This window comes from Corella eumyota, chromosome 1, assembly GCF_963082875.1.
Source record: "Corella eumyota chromosome 1, kaCorEumy4.1, whole genome shotgun sequence".
Lineage (NCBI taxonomy): Eukaryota > Metazoa > Chordata > Ascidiacea > Phlebobranchia > Corellidae > Corella > Corella eumyota.
The window spans coordinates 11,570,859-11,584,487 of record NC_137490.1 but is presented as its reverse complement, the minus strand read 5'-3'; the positions used below and the strand labels follow the sequence as shown (position 1 = coordinate 11,584,487).

Below are 13,629 nucleotides of genomic sequence, written 5' to 3'. Positions count from 1 at the left end.
TTTGGATGTATAAGTTTAAGATATGTCGTCTTCAAAATTATTGTTGGAATACTGGCTTATTTTCAAGGTGATTGAAGCGATTGGAGTCTTGTTCCATTTAGCAAAATGAGCCTGAATGGATAAAGATGATCTTCCTTTGGTTTCAGGCACAACAATATAAACAAAAGTTATTGTAAGTATTGTTAATGCTAAGAATGGAATGAAAACAGCAAAAGTCAGGTACTCCTAATGAAAATAAAAAATAATTTAAATTTATTTTTCTATTTAAAAAAAATGTTTAAGCTATTACGCAATAAAAGCTTGTACAGTTGACGTCATTAAACACCATACTTAAAAATTACAATTTAATATAGCTCACTATATTATGCCTAATTAGTTTCAAACGCTAACTTATGACCTGTTATGTTAATAATATTAACTTAGTAATAGATAATAATTATCAAGCAGAGTAAATATATATTAGGGTTATATAGATATTTCAAAGAACCTTAAAAGTAATAGGAAATTTGGTGAGCACCGTAAAGTTAATTTTAATTAAGTGCGGTACACATCATCTATTTCTCTTAAATTTGAATTTTTAGATAACAAACTGAAACGATTCTATTAGTAAAAACACGGTAAATGTAAAAATCAAACATACAAACATGTATGGTGTAGCAAAGGCGACGGCAGAGAAAGATATCCATAAAAATGCAACACCCCACGTCATCGCAGCCGGTCTTGAAGCCTGGTCGTTTATTTCAGGAGTAATACCAAAAGTTATCGGGCCTGGCCCGGTACAGAATCCAGTAATAAAACCTTACATTGATAAAGGTTAATGTGCAAATGATTCAACAAAAAATGTGTAAGTCATGATAAAAATAGCTCATCAAATATACCCACCTAAAGCTGCTACAATACTAATATAAGAAGCCAGTCCTGTCGTTCCTGAAAAGCTGTAGCAAGTGTGTACACAACCATTGATAAACATATTAACCCGTTACTTAGAATTAACAAAGGCCTTCGTCCATATTTTTCGCACAAAAATCCCTAAATGCAAATATCAGTGATAAACAATACTGCTTTCAACAACTTTAATAAATAAATATTTTGTACTTACTCCGATTAATGTGACAACTATTTGTGCTGTGATAACGCCAATGCTAACGTAAGGCACAATGTTTTCAGGCAAACCTGCGTTGATAAAAACCTGATCCAAGTAAAACTGAATACCATTTATTCCGTTAAGTTGAAGGGATGCTAATATTACAATGGTGGAAATAAGTTGCCATCGTAACCCTTTGGTTTTTAAAATCTGAACTAAAGGTTTTATTTAGATATCAAAAAAAAGTTACATTAAAAAACAACGAAAGCTATTTATTTTAAACGAACCTCAAACAAGCCAAGAACGCTGACTCCTTTATTTCTTATTTTTTCCCCTTCTAATCCTTTTATTTCCTCGTTAACATCCTCAATCCCTCTAAGGTATTGTAAAGCTTTAACTGCACCTTCCTTATCGCCTTTGTTTAAATAAAGTGTCCTACAGAAATAAAACATATATACACAAATTAAAATGTACACACACAAATAAATCCTATTATATAAGTTAGAAAAAACGAATTGACATTTTACAATTAAAGTATGTAGTTTTACCTTGGAGTTTCAATAAACCAAGAGCTGAATAGCATAACCACAATGCTCGGTATCGCATTTATTGCGAAAAGATATGGCCAACCAGCTGAAGTGCCTAAAATCTAAAACAACATTTTACATTGTAACTTTTTTTACTACAAGGGCATTAAAATTAAACAGTAGCGTACAAACATACCTGTTCCAACCCTACAACATTTGCTACCCAAAGGCCAACTGCGATTGAAACCGAAAACAAAGAACCAATTGCGCCTCTGATATGTGGTGGAGTAATCTCATTAACATATATTGGACCTATTCCTGTGACAGTTTTAAAAAGTTTAAGTAACAGAAAATATAAAAATACAAGACGCGTATTGATCAGGTCAGCATTAAATAAAACAGTTTAAAACTTTGACAAATCTTAGTACATTATAAAAATTTTGCTAGCACATTTTAAACCAATAAGGGGCGACAAGATGTCATAGTGTATATTGTACTATCTTTAAATATTTATATATTTCTTTATTTACCTGATTCAATTGCGGTATAAAACCCGTTCATTATTCTTCCAATAATTAAAGTCTCATAGGAATATATAGTAGGTGATATACATTGTAAAATCGTACCCAGAATACATATCAACTAGAAAATAACATACATATTAACTAAAAAATAGCCTGGACTGTTTTGATATAGTTCCTAAGCATGCTACATACTTGACTGTATATAAGCAGATTTCTTCTACCAAATTTTTGAACAAGCGGCGAAACGGACAAAGCTCCAAAAATTCCGCCGACAGGAAAAAGCGAAGACGTGAATGTTAAAAGTAAGTCTATAGCTTGTGATTCCATTGGTACACCATAGCGAACCTTAAAAACAAAAGAGTGATGTCACAATTTCCACAATACTTTTTTAAATACGATAAAAGTTTAGGTAACCGAACTAATACTTCTTATATTAGGGTTGTATCAGTAATGTAAAACCAATATATAGGTTATTGCTATAGTTTAATTACAATATGTGATTCATTGTAAAATATTGCCAAAGGCCCTCTAGCTGCATTGATACTTCCTATGCTGTACCCATAAGAAAAAAACACACACATTGAACATAAAATTGCTGGCAATAAGGCCTGTCGAGTGACTTTCTGAAATAAAAACAGTGTTTTAATAAAAATACCAACCCAAGAATATTTTTAAAATTATTTTTTGTATAAATACTAAAATTAAATAAGGAACAAACATATACTATAGTACTATTTAAAAACATTTTCAAGTCAATACCTACCACTTTACTCATTATGTCTTAAGAGTTTATTAAAATTCCTAATCAGCATGAGTTTCCTCGCTGTCACCATGAGAATGTACCGCCTTTTGTGTAGTAACCAATTTTTTAATAGGCTATCCTGCCGTTCAAAGTTTATAGTTTGGGTCGGGAAGTTGTTAAATTTTTATTTGATCGTTAATAACAATCATTAACATGAAAAATAAACAATTGAATATTTGCCACATAAACAAGGACCTGTTTTTGACTCTTTATAGATAAAAAATAGAAGATGCCTTTAAAGCGGATAAATACGTTAATTCACATTACGATTTAAGAAAAAATGATTTAACGACGTATTAAAAGGGAATTATATAGTTTAAGGGGTCAATATTTTAGAAAATGTTAAACCTTGAATTATAAAACAGTCAGTCACTTTTTCGATGGGCAAACTTCAAACAAAATATTTTTTAATGACTTTATTCGGTAAGTGGATATGTTTGTTCTAATCAAAATATTTTTACAGATAACATACTAAAATCAACTTTAATGTGCAATTTATATTTTTATACGGGTTTTATTGGCATTACATATTTTAATGGCAGGAATTATAATACCAACGAACTTCAGTAAAATATGAATTTTTATACCCTCTTGACCATTGTATGAATTGTTAAATCTTAAACGGTAAAAAGATTCATAAATAAAATAATTAAAATAAGCTTTTTTGGTTTAATGCTATATTGCGCTTAATCAAGGCTCTATAAACGCTAAATATTTCTGACGTACCAAACACCGCGGTTGGTCAAACACAACCTGGTAAACATTTTATTTAAATGACCTTAATCTTTATTTACTAATTCGGTGTCAAAATAGAAAGCATATAGAATAACTAAACAGACAAGTTCGAAAAATTGTTTGAATTAAATCTTAATACTTAACTGGATTAAAATACAGAAAATTAAATTAACAAAGTTTTAAAAATTAATAAAAATATGTATTCTAATTAACGCTTTGGACTAAGACCGTATAACGTTTTTAATATAAAAAATAAAAAGTACTTTGTAATCAAAGCTATAAACTAACCAATGTTGTATCATTTAATTCTTCAATGGATTGGGCTTGGAAAGCGTAGTTCAAGTTAAAGTATTTAGCCTCGTTGCTACAACAAATGTCACACTAGCATCAAGCGTCTTTGCTGATCCAGCAGAATAGTATATTTAATAGTTATGTATATTTTATTAATCGTGCAGAAATTTGGTAAAGTATTTTTAATAAAAAATAAAAACAACGTCGAGCAATTTTTGATTTTGGAATATGCACTTGAGGTCGCTGGTGACTCAAACTTGCAAGTTTTTGGATACTGCTGTATTGTTTTATTTATGCTTGTACAAATAGAACTAACAACATCCCAGCAATGAATTAAACTTGAAACGCCATGAGTATGATAAATGACATTTTTTTCCGTTTTTTATTTTTTTAAGGTTTTATTATTTTTTTTGTTAAAAAAGACTTCCATTAAATTGAAAAAGGCATTCTTTGGTTATTAACCAATTTTTCCTTAGGTGTTTATAACTGAAAATAAAACCTTTATGTTTTCTTGACAAAGTCATTAACTGTGGAGTAATATTCATACAGCTGTAATCTATCTATTCACAAATTTCCCAAGCTAAATGTAAAAAACTTGGCATGCACTGTTTTGTCAAAAACAATTCATTAAACCTTACGCAAAAAAGAATGTTTTCTTGAATTTTGACTCCTTGTTTAAACCTTATAATTTCAAGATGATAGTTGCAGTTAAAATGCTTATTTTAGTTAGTACGCTTTATGGTTTAAGCATTTCGGATAGTGTTAAGCAAGGTAGCGAAACAGTTTATAGACAAGAACAGAATCCATCGAGACATTTGGCTATGAGAGACCTATCTAAAATTTCAAGTGATGTAGCCTACTTTGATTCCAAAGTGCATACGGAACTTAAAACAAGACTAGCTAATTTGGAAAAAAAGATTTTAAACTGTGAAGGTAACTAACAGTAATTTTATTTATAAGTTAACAGAGAAAACATTATTTATGATCAAAGCTTTTGTTACTGAAGTTCCAATGTCGTGATTTTATTTTCAGGAATTTTAAAAAGCAATCATTATAAAAGTTGCAAAGAAGTTAAGAACGCTAACTCATCATCAGGCGTCGGTATTTACACAATGCTAGGCTTAAATAACATCACGTACCCAGTCTATTGTGACATGCCAAATGGGGATGGAGGATGGACTCTAGAAGGTATAGGAAAATGTACGGTTGGTGATAGATGGTATAGTCAGCAAGGAAATCTTGATATTAGGCCTCGTGGGGAGGAAAATCGAAACACATTTGGCAGCGTAGTCTCAGCAACAAGCGACGATTACAAAAACGCTGCCTATTTTGAATTACAAACAGGAAATATAATGATATGGCAAATTATTAAAGACACTCCTGTTTCTGAATTTAACACATCGGCATAACTGCAATATAGAACGACAAAAAAAAATTGAGCCAGTACGGTGGCAATTTGTTTTATTTGTACTCTGACCATTTTTCAATCACTTCACGAACCTATACTTTCCCAATAGATAGTGGGCCAAGTATTCCAATTGTATTTGACAAAGGCGACGGCGCTTCGCTGTTGCAACATTTCCCCCCAAACACCAAACCCGAAGTCGAATCTGGATACATACAGGTATAGATAACTATGCATAAACTATTATAAATTATCGGTAGGATTTTAATTTTTATAGTTTTGAGCAATCAATGTATACCTTGACGCGTTTGCCCTTTGCCCTGGCATAAGAAACAAGCCAACCTTTCTTTATCCATCCCAGTCTTGCCTCGGTTTAAATGGCCACACAGCAGCAAATACCTACTGCGGCGACTTCTCTGGTTTGTATCATGAGGAACGTCCAGAATGGACGGCTTATGAGACTTCTCTAAACTCAGTGTTTATGATATTTTATCGCTAAAACTGCTTGCTAACTTAAATATGACATTTAACAGATTCCATAATTAAATCGTCTAGTTTTCCTAATTTTTTTGTGGGTGGTTGATAAGAATAATATATTAAACAGATTGTTACAGTTTTGATGTAAAGGTGTAACATAAATCGTTTTCAAATCCGTTATTGGAATATTGGCTTGCTTCCATGGCAATTGGAGCAATGGGAGTTTTATTCCATTTAGCAAAATGAGCCTGAATCGATAAAGATGATCTTCCTTTAGTTTCAGGTACAACGATATAAATAAAGGCCATAGTAAGTATTGTTAATGCTAAGAATGGAATAAAAACAGCAAATGTCAGGTATTCCTGTTAAAAATAAAATATTAATATTTTAAATAATTTAAATTTATTTTTAAATACGTCAATTTTTTATTAGTTATCTTAAGATTTCGTTTTTTTAATTATTACACATATCAGTATATAGGATTACTTACAAACATGTATGGTGTAGCAAAAGCTACCACAGAAAAAGATATCCATAAAAATGCAACACCCCACGTCATCGCAGCCGGTCTTGAAGCCTGGTCGTTTATTTCAGGAGTAATACCAAAAGTTATCGGGCCTGGCCCGGTACAGAATCCAGTAATAAAACCTAATATTGATAAAGGTTATGTGTATTCAACTTTACAAAATTTGTTTTTCATTTAGTTAAAAACTTAACCTATACAAATATACGCACCTAGAGCTGCTACTATACTAATATAAGATAGCCAGTCCTGTTGTTCCTGAAAAGCTGTAGCAAGTGTGTACACAACCATTGATAAACATATTAACCCGTTACTTAGAATTAACAAAGGCCTTCGTCCATATTTTTCGCACAAAAATCCCTAAATGCAAATATCACTGTTTAACAAACCTTTAAAGAAAATAACCGGTGATTAAATTTTTAAGACTTACTCCTATTAATGTGACAACTATTTGTGCTGTTATAACGCCAATGCTAACGTACGGCACAATATCTTCAGGTAAACCTGCGTTAATAAAAACCTGGTTCAAGTAAAACTGAATACCATTTATTCCGTTAAGTTGTAGGGATGCTAATATTACAATGGTGGAAATAAGTTGCCATCGTGACCCTTTGGTTTTTAAAATCTGAAATAAAGTGATATTTTTAAATCTTATAAACTAGTTGTTAAAATTTTAATAAATTGGGATTTTTTTTGTAAAACCAACCTCAAATAAACCGAGAACGCTGACTCCTTTATTTCTTATTTTTTCTCCCTCCAACATTTTCATTTCCTCGCTAACATCCTCAATTCCTCTAAGGTATTGTAAAGCTTTGACTGCACCTTCCTTATCACCTCTGTTTAGGTACAGTGTTCTAAATTAAAAAAACAGGAGGCAAACACAAGTTAGACAACACCTTAAGAAACAAGTAACAAAAATGATTAGACATAAATGCATATAAAAAGTTTAGTAATTATTTCTGTTTAAATTATGTAGTTTACCTTGGAGTTTCTGGAAACCAAGAGCTGAAAAGCATTAACACAATACCTGGTACTGCGTTAATGGCAAAAAGATAAGGCCAACCAGCTGAATTGCCTAAAATCTAAAACAATATTATTGTAACATCGCTTCAAGACAAAATAAATACAAATCTTATTTAATTACTAAATAACTAACATACTTGTTCCAACCCCAGCACATTTGCTACCCAAAGGCCAACTGCGATTGAAACTGAAAACAAGGAACCAACTGAGCCTCTGATGTGTGCGGGTGTAATCTCATTAACATATATAGGACCTATACCTGTTTAAAAAAATTTGATATATTTAAGTAGCAGAAGACTTAAAAGAATATAAGACGCGTGTTTTAACAATATGTTTAGCAAAAACATTTTAATGTTTGTAAGTAAAACCGTGTAGTCGTGATTATCATCTCTTATTCTATGCTAGCACTTTATAAGGCTAAAAAGCGAGGTTTAGTTAAATTATATAATGTATTACTTTTTAATATATTGATAATACAATTTCCATATCGAACCTGATCCAACTGCCGTATAAAAGCCGTTTATTACTCTTCCAATAATTAAAATCTCGTACGAATAAATTGCTGGTGATATACATTGTAAAAGTGTACCCAAAATACATATCAACTAAGAATAATAGTATTTTTAGACTTCGGTTCTAAGCTGATTTATTTTCTTAACAGTCTCTAAGCAAGGCATACTACATACTTGACTGTATATAAGCAAATTTCTTCTACCAAGTTTTTGAACAAGCGACGAAACGGACAAGGCTCCAAAAATTCCGCCGACAGGAAAAAGCGAAGACGTGAATGTTAAAAGTAAGTCTATAGCCTGTGGTTCCATTGGTACACCATAACGAATCTATTGGTCAAAAAGATTCAATTAAAAATTGATTTTATTTAAAATTTTCCTTTTACTGCCCTAAAATTTTAAATAACTTAAAAAATATCGAGGTTATACAGCTTGTATTAGTGATAAAATTTTAATGAAATTATAGCAGTTTAGTTACTATGTGGGATTCATTGTAAAAGGATATCAAGGGCTCTCTAGCTGCGTTAATGCTTCCAATGCTAAAACCATACGAAAAAAACAAACACATTGGACACAAAATTGCTGGCAATAAGGCCTGTTGAGTGACTTTCTAAAAAAGTAAACCTATGTAAGTATATTAATAAATACAAAATTATATACAAACAAATAAACCAGATTAGGCTAATATTTAAATACAATTTTTAAGTCTACTTACGACTTTATTCATTACGCCTTAGCTGCCTACCGTTACATTCAATAAACGAATTACTAATTATGGTGTGCTTCTGCGCTGTGGCAATGGCTTTAACTCTTTTTACGTATATTAACTTAGTTTTTATTTGACTCTGCTAAACAAAGAACAATTTGCTCAAATAAGTAGGATTTTATAGGGTTGTCAGGTACAACTATGTTTGCTCATTTACATGCAAAACAAACAATCTAACTTTTTCCGAAAACCATTTTCGTTTTTCTAAATATATTATAGCAATAATACATAAATAGATAATTTTTATGCTGTAAAATGTGTTAGCGTTAATTTAGATTGTACAAAAATAATTTAACAACGCAATAAAAAAACTATAGCTTATAGTTTAAAACTTTTAACCTTGACTTTGTAAATAATCGCGTTGTTTTTTTCGTAGTCGTAGTAGTAAAGTGCTTTTTAGATAAATAACTGAAAACAGATTTAATATGCAGTAAAAATTAATAAAATGTTAAAATTATCTAATTTACTAGCAACAAACTATGTTTTTTAATGATGGTACCGTAGTCTTAATGCACGAAAAAAAACTCAAACTCTATCTCCGAGTCCTAATTTCTCGAACTTTTTTACGAAATATAGGTTTTAAAATTTTTAGGTCGTAAAAAATTAGATAATAGGTATAGACAACTTGTCATTTAGATAAACATAGCTAGTTGACCTTCGTACGAATAAACTGCTGGTGATATACATTGTAAAGGTGTACCCAGAATACATATCAATTAATAATAACAGTATTTTTAGACCTCGGTTCTATTTTAATTAATGTATTAAAAAAAGCTGATTTTTTTTCTTAACAGTCTTTAAGCAAGGCATGCTACATATTTGATTGTATGTAAAACAAATTTCCTCTACCAAATTTTTGAACAAGCGGCGAAACGGACAAAGCTAGATAATTAGTATAGATAATTTGTCATTTAGATAACCTTAGCTAGTTGACCTTAATCTAAATAAGCATTTTATTTATCATGCCTATTAACTTGAATTATGGTTTTCAAACATGCGACAGCCCTATAAAATTAAATTACGGAAAAACCAATGCCAATATAAATTAAAAATATTTGAAACCCAACTGCATTGAAATATAAAAATATTAAAAAAAAACATTTTAACAAGAAACATAAAATTTATTTTTTAATCAATTTAACAAAAAAATAAAACAGAAATAAAATTAAAAATCTGCGTACAATAATTAATAAAATAATTGAAAACAATTTTGATGACGTCACAAATGAATTTTTTACATTCTTTGTGACGTCATTGGTACAGCGTTTGTTTAAGATCAAGCGGTTTTCGGTTTTCCCATACCCAACATTGTGTAAAAAATTCCAACAACTAAAAAAAAAGAATTTTTTTTTAAACTTTTTTTGTTAAATAAAAGTTATTCAACCAACAATTTTTGGCACTGAAAAAGCCTAAAAATTGAATAAACAAAATAAATTTTATATTAAATAAAAAACAAACTTAATTTTTAGAACTTTAATCAACTATTTTAGCTCAAGTAAATTTAAAACAGAAAACTTACCGACGCCTGTTACGAAAGTAAAAATAGCAATATGCATCCACGATCCCACTAATAATATGTTTAAAATGTAATAAAACAGAGGGACCAGCGTAACAACAAACCACATTATAATTATAAATAACGTCCTGTGTAAAAAAATAAAATTTAAAAAAAATAAATAAACAATAAAAGGATTAAAATAAAACGTAAAAAAAATAAAAAAATTTTGCCATCAAATGAAACAAAAATTGTAGTTTAACTAGTTAAAAATTAATAAAAAATTTTTGTTAACTTGTACACGTACTTTAAGTTTTTCGGTACTTTAATGGTCACGTGATCATCGTATTCTTTAAATCCTGGGACACCCCCGACTGGAAAATGATCGTGTTTTGCGTGATATTCAGCAATTCGGTCCTGAACGCAGTTTCATAAAATTTAAAAACGGAGATATAAAAAACCATTTACTGGCATAAATGTAGTTTTATAAATAGTTTAACAAAAAAATTGTTAAAAAAATAAAAAACCTTTTCTTGATAAATTTCGAGCAAATATTCGTTGCATTTTTCCTCGTCTTCCGGAATTTGGTCGATCGGGATTCTACGAACAAGAAAATCACCCCCTGATCGTTTACCCTTTACCAACCCCATTAGGGTTGGGGCTACGGGTCCGTGGTAACATACAGTGGCATCGTACAGTGATGTAACTTTAAAAAACAGATAAGATATAAATCAAGTACAGTTGTAAATTAACGCAAAGTTACCATGTACAATTTAATATGTAATATATAAATAGCATGACTCGAAAATACATAAAGTATATTTGCATTTTAATAATACTATAGGTTACGTTATTACAAAGCTTTATAATTAAATGTAAAAAGGAATTTTTAGATTAAGAGGCATGTTAAATTTTTATACCGTTTTCTCGCATTCCTTGTGCTACAAGATAAAATCCTTTGGTCCTTGGCATGAGATGGTATTTTAAAGGCTTTAAGCCTTGCTTTATTGCATACTCTTGACTCTTTTTATGTTTTTCTGGAGTAAAACGAGTTCCCTCGCAAAATATGAGCAACTGTAATATAACACCATATTTTAAAACTGTAAGGAGGATAAAAAACAAACCGAATATTTTGCTATCAAAAATGTTTTTGAAAAATATATTTGTGACCCCGCTTGCACTAGACAAATTAGTATTAAAAACAACTGAAGGTTAAACGATTTACTTATAAGTAAGGTATTAAAACATCAACACAACAAATCATGGAGGTCAATATTTAATTTAGACATGTTGCTATCAAATTTTTACGATAATGACTTTATTATAGCCCATGTAACTCATTACTTATATTGATAGTTTTTCTACACATTATAATTCAAAAAAAAACGCCTACTTATTCTAACGCCAACATAATTTATTGTTTTAAAACGTGGCAGGTTAAAAATGAAATAATAATTTGTTTTAGGGTAGTACTAAAATACAGGATGCGGGATTTTGCGGGGTGCGGGAAATAACGGGGCCGTATGTGAATATTAACAAAAAATATCAAAATGTGAAAAAAGACGAAATTGTGATACCCTTATCTTCCCTTGAGCTTTATAGTCGATTTCGCAAAACCCAATGGCCTTTAAAGTCAATCCCGCATCTTTCCCAAGCCCTTCAGGTAAATACTGCATTTATTTCGCAGTAAAGTACAAAAATGCCGTTCCGCCCAGCATTCCGCAAACTTTTGTTAACCTTTACATACGGTCCCACACTATCCCACACTATCCCGTATCCCGTACTTTAGGTTAAATATTTGCAATTACCCAGTAAGGCTGCAAGAACGTTGCTATGTTTTTGAAAGCTCGGTCAAGTGTGGATTTGTCTTTACTGAGAGAACGACGAAGGAAAATATATTCGGCACACCACCAGCCCCATCCTATTACGGGAACATATCGTAACACTTGTTTCACCATACATTTGGCATTCTGTTTTAAAAAGCAAATTGCACATTACACATTTGTATGTAAATTAATGATTAAAAATACTTAGCACAGTATTGGTAAGCATATGTGTGCTATTATCGTTTTATAATTAAGGAGGGTAATAAGATTAACTATTTAGTTTCTTTTTTGTTAAGAAAATATAAGCACATGTATTTCGCTTGTATAAAAATCAATTTCCATTTGACTAATAACCATAAGGTGCTTTTTAATTTAGTTTTATTATATTAATTTTGGTTTAAACGAATTAATCTTGTTTCTGGTTAACAATGGAGTGTATGACAACGCAGTATATAGAAAATTTTGGTTTAACACAATACATCATGCCTTTGTCTTTTTTTCTAGATTTTATTAATATTAGGCTAATATATAACAATTTACCCCCAAAATATTGCAATGATCAGAAACGACCCACGAAATCACCCAATCCAATTGAAACGTGTGGTTTAAAATTGCAATAATTTTTTCTTTGCCAAATTTTTCGTAGTCTTCAACTCTGGCTACAATGTTCACATCGACGTTCGACCACCATTGGGAAATTCCTGGTATTACTGACAAAAAAAATAATTCAAAATTTTGTCAGGAACTTATTCACGTTATTGCTTTCCAAAGAGATAGGTAAAGTCTTGGAATTTTTGTTTATTGGCTGTTTTATTGGTCTATTGAAAATACAATTTGAAAATCGTGTAATTAAAACCCAATTGAGTCACGTGAAACAAAATAAAAGTAAATTAGCACCACATGGAATTGATTACATCTGACCGGAAATAAGTAACATAAGGCATTTATTAGTTTAACGTATAGTAGTAACCCAATAACGATTATAGACAATAGTATTAGCAGGCCTATATCGATTACAGGCAGGATATATATAAATAAACTTTATTTAATCCATAGCTAATACCTAGCACTACAGTGTTTTAATTACACTATCGATTACTAAAATGAATATATACAAAATATACTTACAGCACCAATTTAAGTAGTTCAAATGTATGATGAGCGTTCTGTAGAGGTCACGAAATCCCAAATACCATAAAGGCAGTACACATATTTGTAAAAGATTCACAATTAAGCCACTTGCTAAATAAACATAAGCCAAGACAACGCTTGCCAAAAAGCTTTCTTTTATTTTTGACATTTTACTTAAATATATTTTGTAATCTAAATACATAAATTTCATATTAAATATATAGTTAACCTATTCGTTATGCTTGATTGCACTAACACACGTGAATACCGGTTTAAAACTCAAATAGTAATCGACAACTTGTGTACACAAAAGTGACAGAGCTAAAATGCCGAAGTTACTTACCTTTTAAATATAACTTGTTTTAAAAATAACCTCAACTTTTGTTCTGGCTAAGTGTGTTAGTAATAAAGGCTCATAAATTATTCATCAAAACAAGTATTTGTTGACACTTTTGCATTTAGACTTTAGACCTAAGCAGTTAAGGTACACGGTCCTGCTACGGCTTCGTAA

At 30.6% G+C, this 13,629-nt stretch overlaps 2 protein-coding genes and 2 pseudogenes across 2 annotated transcripts; 1 reads left to right on the top strand and 3 right to left on the bottom strand.

Annotated features, from left to right (window-relative positions):
• Positions 1-15: 15 nt before the first annotated feature.
• On the bottom strand, positions 16-2,910 carry LOC145762476 (solute carrier family 2, facilitated glucose transporter member 5-like; annotated as a pseudogene).
• A 1,748-nt stretch (positions 2,911-4,658) lies between these two features.
• On the top strand, positions 4,659-5,867 carry LOC145762317 (intelectin-2-like; annotated as a pseudogene).
• Positions 5,868-5,976: 109 nt separating this feature from the next.
• LOC145762158 (solute carrier family 2, facilitated glucose transporter member 5-like) lies at positions 5,977-8,627 on the bottom strand. Its single transcript, XM_082574634.1, has 10 exons — positions 8,616-8,627; positions 8,078-8,230; positions 7,885-7,996; positions 7,529-7,650; positions 7,350-7,450; positions 7,075-7,222; positions 6,799-7,002; positions 6,581-6,728; positions 6,336-6,493; positions 5,977-6,207 (listed from the first exon to the last, which is right to left on the bottom strand). The coding sequence occupies exons 1-10, from the start codon at positions 8,625-8,627 to the stop codon at positions 5,977-5,979; spliced, it is 1,389 nt and encodes a 462-aa protein (XP_082430760.1).
• Positions 8,628-9,845: 1,218 nt separating this feature from the next.
• On the bottom strand, positions 9,846-13,287 carry LOC145756035 (1-acyl-sn-glycerol-3-phosphate acyltransferase delta-like). Its single transcript, XM_082572272.1, has 8 exons — positions 13,116-13,287; positions 12,528-12,697; positions 11,970-12,131; positions 11,082-11,235; positions 10,689-10,867; positions 10,469-10,578; positions 10,186-10,310; positions 9,846-9,995 (listed from the first exon to the last, which is right to left on the bottom strand). The coding sequence occupies exons 1-8, from the start codon at positions 13,285-13,287 to the stop codon at positions 9,943-9,945; spliced, it is 1,125 nt and encodes a 374-aa protein (XP_082428398.1). The 3' UTR covers positions 9,846-9,942.
• Between the last annotated feature and the right edge of the window lie 342 nt (positions 13,288-13,629).